Source organism: Solanum tuberosum, unplaced genomic scaffold (assembly GCF_000226075.1).
Source record: "Solanum tuberosum cultivar DM 1-3 516 R44 unplaced genomic scaffold, SolTub_3.0 scf00031, whole genome shotgun sequence".
Lineage (NCBI taxonomy): Eukaryota > Viridiplantae > Streptophyta > Magnoliopsida > Solanales > Solanaceae > Solanum > Solanum tuberosum.
This window is the reverse complement of record NW_006238957.1, coordinates 535935-547020: the sequence shown is the minus strand read 5'-3', so window position 1 is coordinate 547020 and position 11086 is coordinate 535935. Positions and strand designations below refer to the sequence as shown.

General features: G+C 36.8%; 1 protein-coding gene across 1 annotated transcript in view; it reads left to right on the top strand.

Moving 5' to 3' along the window:
* Positions 1-11086, top strand: part of LOC102599554 (DDB1- and CUL4-associated factor 4) — a 24120-nt gene that overhangs the window by 10295 nt on the left and 2739 nt on the right. The window contains exons 4-10 of the mRNA XM_006341832.2: positions 4122-4252; positions 7222-7449; positions 8010-8188; positions 8471-8571; positions 9099-9260; positions 10103-10158; positions 10267-10324. Of these exons, the coding sequence (XP_006341894.1) occupies positions 4122-4252; positions 7222-7449; positions 8010-8188; positions 8471-8571; positions 9099-9260; positions 10103-10158; positions 10267-10324 (915 nt within the window). The remainder of the gene's footprint in view (positions 1-4121; positions 4253-7221; positions 7450-8009; positions 8189-8470; positions 8572-9098; positions 9261-10102; positions 10159-10266; positions 10325-11086) is intronic.

Sequence of the window (11086 nt, the reverse complement as noted above, 5' to 3'; positions counted from 1 at the left end):
AAATGGCTATGGAGATTTGCATCACAGGAACAAGCACTGTGGAAGGAGACAATCAAGGCTAGGTTTGGAATGGAGAACAAATGGACTACCTACATGCCCACACAACCGTATGGGACTGGAGTATGGAGGTCTATCAGAAGTCAGTGGATCAAGTTTGCAAACAACTATAAAATCAAGGTAGGAAATGGGGAAAAACACTATTTTGGGAAGATGTGTGGGCTGGACAAGAAACTCTGAAGAACAAGTATCCTGACTTGTTCAACCTGAGCCTTCAAAAGGTATCCAGAATTAGAGAAATGAGAGATAATCAAGGGTGGGGATCTCAGGTTTAGGAGACACTTGAACGACTGGGAAATTAACTGAGTGGCTGAACTACTCAATACTCTAGAGCAATACAAAGATTTAACCCCAATGAAGGACAATCTATTTTGGCTACCAGACAAGCAAGGCAGATTTTCAGTTGGTTTCAGCTTACAAGACATCACAAAGATCAGTCTGTCAGAGTAGTGGCTGGCCCTAGAAGATGATCTGGAAAGTCAAGGTACCCTTCAAGGTTGCATGTTTCACTTGGCTACTAGCCAAACATGCCACACTCACCCAGGACAACCTTATGAAAAGAGGTTGTCAGTTTTGCTCTAGGTGCTCTTTTTGTGAATGTGAGATTGAGACAATAAATCATCTCTTTCTACATTGTAGAGAGACTGAAGTTATGGCAGATTTTTCATCAATTTAAGAGGCATAAGCTGGACTATGCCAAGGAGCATCAAAGAGGCTCTAGCTTGCTGGAGTAGAGATGGGAATCAGTCGGGACACAGGGAGAGATGGAAGATTGTCCCAGCCTGCATTTGGTGGACTATATGGATGGAAAGGAACCAGAGATGTTTCGAAAACAAGAGTTGCTCTCTGCAGAAATTGAAGATGAACTGTCTAGTCCTTTTCTTTTTTTGGTGTAAACACAAATATCCTCAAGAAGAAGAGGATATTCCTAGTATTTTAGATTATTTATGAAGCTTAGTAAGGACACCCCTCCCTCTATAATTTTGTTGTAAGTATTACTGGAATACTTTTCTGAGTATTCCTTTTGTTCATAATACAAGTTAACTTTTTCAAAAAAAAAAATTCCAGATACAAAGAAGAAAATATAGCAAGTCATAAGGAAACGGTGCAAAGTCTACCAGAAGGGAGCAACAACAACAAAAATAGTGCAATAATCAGAACACTATAAACAACATACTAGGATAGAGTATTGAAAACAATAATAAATAGTGATGGATATCAAAACAAGAACTACAATAGTACAACTACCTCCTTGAAGTTGTCCTTATGTGACCATTGAAGTCTCCCCCAGTGTATAGCTTCTAGATATGCTGAATACCCCTCACAACTTCGTCCAAATCTTCCCAAAACCACTTTTTAACCATATCGTTCAAGCCCACTTGTGGTGCGTATGAACTATTTACATTCAAGGTAAATTCTCCGGTGACTAGTTTAATCGTCATCATCTTGTCGTTCACCCACATGACCTCTACCACTAGCTCCCCGAGTTCCCTATCTACTAAATGCCTAAGCCATTCCTGTTCTTTGAGGCTCATGAGTACCACAATGTAAACTCGTCAACATCTCTAGCCATAGTACCCACCCATTTGGTCTCTTGGGCACAAGCTATGTTGATGTTCCTCTTCTTGAGAATCTTTAGTAACTCTGTAGACTTCCCCCTCAAATCCTTATGTTCGAAGACCTAATTCTCAGCCTAGTGACTCCCTTGTGACCCTTGACCCCCACCCTCTGCCCCAGCCCACCGACATGACCTTACTCTACCATCATTCACCAAAGCCACAATAAACTATAAACTGCTATAATGCAGATTTTACTAGGCTTATACTATGAAAACCCAGTCAAAATAAAAGAATGAAAAACTAAATAGCACACAGTTACAGAATCTGACAAGACTAAAACAGTTGTGAACAAGAACTGGAAACAGAGGCAGAATTGAACAAAAATCTAGAAAGCAATATGCACAGGAACTATAAAACAGAGGTAGAATCGAGCAAGAAACTAGAAAAAAAATATTCACAAGGACTAGAAACAAAGGCTGAATCGCGCAAGAATTAGGAATTGGATGATAGAACCTGAGATGTCAATCAATTTCCAGTGGTGCACGCGCCTCCCCTCTGCCTCACGTTCCTCTCTTATGTCCGCCGGAACTGTGTTAGCTGAACACTGTTGCCCCTGAAACTTGAAATAAACGCAGCAAACAAGGAGAACAAAACAAAGAAAATGGTGCTCTGATCAAATTAGCCGAATCCATGAAGTCAAATTGCTCACAGCTGGTACAAAAAACCATCACCCAAATAGGTTGAATTTTCTTGCCAACAAAAAAACCATTTCAATATTGTTCTATTAGATTAAAATTTCTTTAAAGAACAGGTTAAAAATTAAATAAAGGCTGGGATTATTAAAATGGGAATCTTGGAATTAGATCACTGTCAAATGCACGACTGAGAATTGATGATCAAGAAAGCTGTGAAAAAATAATTTAGCTAGGGATGACTCCAAACGCTGAGTTCTCTAGCTCTGCTTGTCGGCAAAAATTGTGGTTCAAGGTCATTCAATGGAAAATAGAGGTGTCTAAGGGCTGGTGTTACGGTGGTGGATCAACGAGGAAGTGAAGGGGGGCAGTGTTTTACGGTGAAAGAGTTCGACGGAGCCGGTGGTTTCAATACAGCAAGAGAATGAGAAAGACAGAATTCCTCATTAGTTGGAAAGGAATCCTCAGGACAATGAAGATACATACTTCATCCCGTTAATCCACTTTTCCCCAAAACCCATGACTTCCATCATATACAAAAGGGAACTCTAATTTACATTGTCGAAGACCTTCTTAGCAGTTAGCATCCTATTTACCAAGGAGAGACACCTTATCTTGCCTCACCTCTTGTCCTGGCGTTTATTGGAAACTAAGATGGTATCTGTAATCTGCCTTGCAATGACAAACACCATCTGAGCGTCAAAACGAGTTTAATAATGCAACACTTTAGCCTCTCCAAGTAATTTTGCTATAATTTTGTATATGCGTTGGTCTGAAACCCGTTAATTTCTTACATTGATTATCATTAGTATTACTCCCTCCATTTCAATTTGTTTGTTTGGTTTTGACTTGACACGGAGTTTAAGAAAGCAAAGAAGGCTTTTGAATCTTGTGGTCTTAAACTAAAGATATGTAGAATGTACCAAAATGTCTTTTAATCTTGTGGTCTTAAACATGCCAAGTAGAAAGTAAGAACTAAAGAGTTGCCAAAAAAGGAAACAAGCATTCTTTTTGAAATGTTCTAAACAAGAAAGCTGACAAACAAATTGAAACGGAGGGAGTTATTATTATTTTATATCTCAGTACTGTATAAGATGCGTGAAGCTCTTTTTGGAAAATTTTAAATTGATGATAGTGATTCACAGTATTGAGTATGTCCTGCTTTACCCCCAACATTTGGAAAGAAAGTTGAACTTATCTGAAGCCATTAGACCTGGGGCTTTGTCACCTTCACAACATTTCAACGATTCTAATTACCTTTTGTCCTTTTCCTCTAGTATATGTCTTCATCCCATGAATATGAATCTTGTTATATTTTTTGTTATTTAATCATTTCGCTTTTCCCAGTTCTAGCTTAATCTTTCTTTCTTTCACAATATCTGATTGTTTGGGATTGGTGTTGGATAGAGGGTGTCTTCATCCCATGAATATGAATCTTGTTATTTTTATTGTTATTTAATCATTTCGCTTTTCCCAGTTCTATCTTAATCTTTCTTTCTTTCACAATATCTGATTGTTTGGGATTGGTGTTGGATAGAGGGCTAGATGAGAGTAAGTTTACCAGCAGAATTTCCATCTCTAGGATGAAATTAATTCTTTCATTGGTTTAGTTTTAATGTGTAGGATCTGTGTCCATTCTATTATGACTAACTGTCACCAAAGGTGGGGCTTGTGTGGCGTTTACCTCCTTCTTGATAAATAAGGGAAATATATTGTATCCTTAAGCTTTACCAACTCTTCGTCGTCCTTGTCTTTTGTTATTAATGCGCTGTAGTGTACTCTATCTGAATATATATGTACTGTATGCATTCAGATTTGGAAGTATGATGGCACACAAAGAATTGTTAACAGTGCTTTGGAGCACTTGACTGTTGATCAGAACACGCCAGAGGGCCTGGTCCAGACTGATATTCTGTTGACAGGTGGCATGAATGGCTCGTTGTGGTATGCTTTCTGTTATAATTGAAGCTAAAAGAGTAACTCTACTGGAGTTGGTTGTAACAGTATATTTTATGAGTGTGGGTGCAATATTTTGTAGTTGTTTTATAATGAATTAACACTATGTGTTGATTGTGTTAATTAAGACTTTAATTTTCCTAGTGTAATTATAGGAATAAAGTATTCCTTATTGTAATTGATTGTCTTAATTAGTTATAGGATTCATTGTACAAATAGCCTTTCTAATGGGATGTAAAGACACCATAAATACAAGAAATTCGTTCTTATTCTAAAATCTTCGTGAGTATCAGATCCATTGCTGCCTTTTGAGGTGAGGTTTCTTCATTCGCTGCACTAAAGTTCCTTTTCCTCAAAAAGATGTCGAGTTTTCTCCCTCACTGTTACAGTAGCTTTCTGAGCCCTTTATCAGTATTGTGGGATAACTAATACCACCACAGGCTTTCCCTACCTTCGGCGACCAAACCCCATAAAACAGATCTGACAATGACTGCTGTAGGCTCTGCCAACAGTCACAGCTCCGGTAATGCGTCAGCTTCATGCGCCGGCGAGTGACCTTTTTTTGAAGAATTTTTTTCAATTAGAGTTGCAGGCCTCTTCCGACCTCACCCAATCAGCTTTGACTTTTTCTGACCACCGAAGTTAGGGTCCAAGTGAATGGCATGATATTTGTTTTTTTTTTTAAACTGGTAACATTTTGTATTCCTTGGCATTAAGGGCTATGCTGGCCACCTCCAAAAAGTTGTTACACGGAAAGAAAAAAAAAGTTGGAGATACTTGCAATGCTCCTATGAAATCCATTAGTTGGATCTCTTCATCTATATCCTGTTCTTTACACCAAAAGCCTAAGGAAGTAATTACTTTTTACATGATCTTTTCTATAGTACATTCTTCCCCTTCAAAAATTCTCTGATTTCTTTCTTTCCATATGGTCCACCAAATGCATGCTGGAACTGAGCTCCACCATCTCTTCTGACTTTTGCTGGCTCCCCTTCTAATCCAGCAGATTTGTATATCTGCTGTTTTTTTCTGGCATGGTCCAGCTGAAGTTGGATATGCTGGGGTGAAAAGGGCTCAACCCTGTGCTGTCACTTTACAGTGTAGAAATAAATGCTTGTTGGTCTCAAGGTCTTCTTTACACAAGAGACACCTTGATGCAAAATTGATGCCCCTCTTTTGCATTGCCTCATGAGTCAAACAAGCTCTTCTGGCTACCCAACCATGTGAAACATTTCAGCTTGGTTGGAGCCACATTCTTCCAGACTGCTCCCCAAGGGCCTAAAGACCTGCACCTGCTTGCTCTCTCCCCTCCCCACCATTTGTATAGCTTGTTAACAGAGAACTTCCCATCCTTTTGATGAGCCCAAGTCAGTCTATCTTGATCCAAATTAATCCCAGGGCACCCGAGCTTCACCACCTCACCAATTTCCCAGTCATTAAGAAGTCTTCTGGAGACTAGGTTCCACCCATGTGTGGTCCACATCTCCTCTATTCTTTAATCAGGGTTAGAGCTTATAGAAAAGAGTCCAGGGAATAAGTTCTTTAGAATCCCTTAATTACACCATTTGTCTGTCCAGAACTGTCTTATCTCCCCTCCCCACAAGAATCTTAGTGTTATGGTTTAGCTCTGTCCAGTAATTTCTAATAGTTCTCCACACCCCAACTCCATATGTAGAGATCACTTCATTTGTGCACCAATGGTCTTCTTGCCCATATTTATGATGAACTACCTCTTTCCATAGGGCCTGATTTCATAAACATATCTCCATAGCCATTTGGATAGCAAACGCTTGTTCTGTAACTTAAGGTTTCTGACTCTCAATCCCCAATCTTCCTACTCTGTTGGACTGCCACCCATTTTACCAGATTGAACCCCTTCTCAATTCCGTTTCCTTGCCACTGAAAGTTCCTCCTCAAGACACCCAATGCCTTTATCACCTTTCTAGGATTGGGAACAATGACATAACATAAGTTAGCATAGAATCCAACACTGAATTGATCAAGTTACTCTTCCTCCCAGAGATAAGTATTGAGATAATGCCAATTCTTTCTCAGACTTTTCTATTATGCCTTCCCAGATCTCAATTGCTTTATGTTTGGATCCCAATGGCATGCTTTTTCACCTTGCACTTAAGAATGCTTGCCAGGGATTCAATCTGCACAACTTCCTTGATTGGGAACATGCTACTCTTCCTCCAGTTGACTTTAAGGCCTGAGCAAGCTTCAAATATAACCAGAATCACCCTCAAGTAACAAATTTGCGCCTGTTTTACTTCACAGAAAACTACTGTATCATCAGCATACAGTACTTGCTCAAACTGTGGAATAGACCCTAGATTTGTGTTGTGACTTTGCAGTGTGGAATATTTATTATTTTGTGTGTGCTTAGTTAGAAGTTTTATTTATTAATTCAATTACAATATTATTTATTTAAAAACTATATATCAACTATTTTTTACAATATTAGTTACAAATCTATAGTTATTTAATATTTTCAAAAAACAATATACATCTTTTCCTAGTGATAGATAAAATTTAATAATCTTTCTTATATAGACACATATTTGTCAAACATTAAGGATTAGTTTTTTGATAAAGATTTAACTGTGAAATTACACTTCTTCAACCACACATCATGTTAGTAATTATATTATGACAAACAAAGAAATCTTTGTAATTACTACTAGACTGTATAATTACTTCCCTAGTAATTACATCAAATCCAATAATGAGGGAGCTTTCCAAACAAACCCTTAATGTTCAATTTTTCATGCCAAGTGTTTTACAATCAGTACATTCATGTTTGTGGTTACAATTTCTTTAAGCAGCATGGACCGTCTTTATTAGTTAAAATTTTTGTGATCCATACTTGTTTGATGGATTATTCTTGTTGAAAATTCATAATGGTATGGAACATATTTTCCAATACATTGTTTTGAAGTCTAGTGCGTTCGCAGTATATTTGAAGTTGGAAAGGTTGGACAAGAATTTAATCAAGGGGTAAAATGCTTGCCAGATCGTGTTTGGCCTCTCAAAGACAGATACGGAGAAGGGTATTATGACTCACCAGGACATGTCTGGAGACCTCGAGGAGCTTTTCTACATATGCCATCGAATATATCTTGTATAAAGATGTCCCAAAAGCACCCTGCACCCGTCAGTGATGCTTCTTTAAAGCATATTCTGTATCCTTTTAAGGGTTTAGCAATCAACAGCTTATTGCCTCATAAAATATGTTTTGTTCCTGAGTTCCTCATTGTTATATTGTCCTCTTCAATTATAATAAAGTAAGTTGTCTGGTCTGATATTTTCTTTGGTGACTCATATGACACATTTGTTTTCAATCCAAGGCTCTAAGCTTTCGATTTGTCGGGTATATAAAATTTTACTTGCCTGTTTGAAATTTAATAAAACTACTTTAGTGTTTGCTGGTGTAATACTTTCTGTTGCTTCTTGTATATTGGAGTACTAAAGTAGTTAAATTGACCAACTTTTTATTCTTGTAGATCTTCAAATTTGGAAGAAGTTACTGTTATCTTTGGTTTTGGCTCACTGCTCTTCAAAAGTTAGTCTTTCCACTCCACTCTAAAGTCCATACCTACTCGAAGTAAGACAACCAAAACATGATTGAAGTCGTACGTTCTTGTAAAAAAATTTACCTTTCCTTTTCTTCTGTTTTTTTATTTTAGAAAGGTAACAAAAATATGTCTGTATTGCACTTGTGAGACTTAACGCTAGAGCTCAGGATAACTACTCTGGGAGCTGAATCATCTGGTGGAACAGTCAACATTCTGAACCTCAGTGAACCACTAGATCTTAATTCAAGTATACCAACTGATAGAACAAGAATTTCTGAGATTGCTTCATTTGAGTGTACTGTTTGGACAGCAGATTGTAGTCATGATCAGAAACAAGCAGTAGTAGGCAAGTTCTTTCCTCCATGTTTGCAGTTACTAAAGTCCCTTTGCTACTCTAGAATTCCAACTTTGAGATTGATTGGCCTTTGAAATGCTATTCCCATGCTGACATTTCCATGTTTTACTCTCATTTGAAGTAAACTCTGCTCTTTTGTGATCCAAGTTGTCAAACTTTAATTGTGGGTTGTGTCTATTTAATTTATTTGTCCTTCGTGTTTAATTGAAGTTCCAGGAAGAAAAATACTTTTCTTCATTGCTAGTTTCTTATATCCTGCTTAATGTTATATAGGTACCAATAGAGGAGCTGCAATGTTGGACATAGAAACAGGAGTGAAATCCTGGGTTTGTCGGTCTAAGAGCGACGTTTTCTCCATACAATTTGATAATTCAGTAAATTTCTCATACTCCATCCTTTGTGCTTTAATTACTTACTATTGCATTGTGTAAATTGCAATTAGTTGTTCAAGAGAATTTATAATCTTGCAACCCTTCATATTGACAATTGGTTTACAAGATTTTATAAACCATGAAGATGACAAATACCGTCGTCTGTTAGTGAACTAGTAATCCAAATTGGTCATGCTGATTAACTTTTGTTTCTAGAGTTACATAATTAATCAATCCAAATATATGCACATTATCATATTCATTTATGTAATTTATTGAAAACTGAACTGTTGGATTTTTTTAATTTTCTTGCTTTTGTGATACACATGGACGTGAATGTAGTATATGCCTAGCTTCTTGCCTTCTTCAAACATGTCTTTCATCTGCAACAAGGTGCTCACTTGATGAATTTTTGTGACATTGGAAATGATAAGCATCCTCTGGAATCATCTGTAACATTTCTTATGCATCCTGGAAGGTGAAGTTTCTGAAATTGTGTTTTCAGAATATTCCTTTTTTTTGTATTGCAGGAAAATATTGTTTTATGTGGGCTAAGAAATGGAACAATTTTATCCATTGACACCCGTCAAAAACCAGGAGAATTTTCTGGTAGGCTTCCTCAGAATAGAATTCCGTGCCATTCTAATGGGTCTTCTAGTAGGTTTAAAAGCTCTGCTAGAGATTCCTTCCAGGTATTAACTGCTTTCGTTAGGAGCGTGTGTGTTCTTTTCTTTCAGTGAACTTCCCTCCATCCCACCACATTTGCAAGAGCAATAGTGAACTTCCTCTATTCCAAATTACGCCATGGTTTGAGTTTATGTTATCACTCAAAGATGGGAAATTAGAAAGTTCATTTTGGAACAGGACCCAATTGTTGGGAACTTTCTAATTCAATTCTGAAACATAAAGTTAAATCCCCCTTTATCGTCAGGCAATCTAACATTCATTTAGAAACAACAAAGTTAGTCATTTTAAGTGGATGTCAACTAAATATAAAATTACATTCATTTACGCTGAGTATGTTGTTATAATGGGAGACAAGCTAAAAACTAAAGGCATCATTAGGAGCACTTGATTAGGAGTTTTTATCATTTGAACATGTTTAATTTACAGAAACTGGTAGTTGTCCCAAATGTTTCAACAATGGAAGTATTGAACGTGAAAAATTTCCTTTTAGTTCAATAAGATACCAATTATTTCGTGGTATTAATATCAGTTTCATTTAGGTAGGACCTTGGGGGATATGAATGTGACAGAAGAGCTTACATCATTTGCTCATGTTTAATTCATTGGATTGGTTTTCTCAAATGTTGCAGTAATGGAATTATTTAATGGGAAAATTGTTTAGACATTTCAGAAAGACTCCCTAATGCTGTCTTCTCGTTATGAAAATCAGTTTTCATTTAGGAATAGCCTCATAGGCTATGCATTTTCTGCTCTACTCTTAGATTTTCGTGATTGAAGATATTGTGAGAGCTCCATATTTGTTAGATGAACACTTTCACAAATTGGTGGATATCTTTTGTCTATGCAGATCAAAGGGAAGATGTATCACTGCAACACAATATCTATGCCTTCTTCTGTATGTTGGTTAGTGAGCTTTCTTTGCAATATTACAGGAGGACTTTTCATTTTTTTTGCTTAATTTAATAATAAATTTCTTTTCTTGACTTTTTCTCCCTTTTTCTGATATTGCAGTTTGGCATCTTTGAGACTTTATGATCAATGTTTCCTGGCAAGCTCTATGGATGGATCGGTTAGTATTTAATGTGATTCCTTTGGCTATATACTTGGTTTTTCTCAGCTGTTTTCGCAATCCTTGATGATGAGCATTATCTTGATGCTTGAAATCCCACACAAGTCTTCCCTTAATGTTTGTGTTTAAAGGGCTCCAGAAGAATTGATCCTTTTTTCTAGGGTAATAGCTGGAGACAGTTCATCTCTTTGCACATGATGTAGTTGTGGCAGCGGAAAATCCTCTTTGGGAACATGCTTTATTGAGATTTCAAAAATACATAATGTAGTGGTGGGCACCTGAGTCCCAAATTATCACATTTCCTTAGATGCCACGAAGCTTATGATTATTATCATTACTAGTAAAATTACCCGCGCTTCGCGCGAGAATTTAATATCACAAATTTATAAAATAATACTTAAAACCTATCAGGCATTAAAACTAAAACATTATAGTATCTTACATGCAAGATTACGTAGTAACAAACATCAATAATGTAAAGGAAAATGAAAATTATTATTACATCTTATTATTTAGCCTTAATAATATAAGCATAAATTATAAATTAATGATTGTAAAAATACATACCAGGATCTGTAACATAAGCAATAGTGTCAGTGAGCCACTCAACATGAGCAAAGTATACAAATATTTAATTGTGAAGAAGAAGAAGAGGAGGAGGAGGAGGAGGTTCAAAATTTCCGTTGTGTTTAAATGAGAGGAAATCCCTCTATTTATAGACAACAAAAGATAGTTTAAGCAAATGTTTATTGTACCTTATCT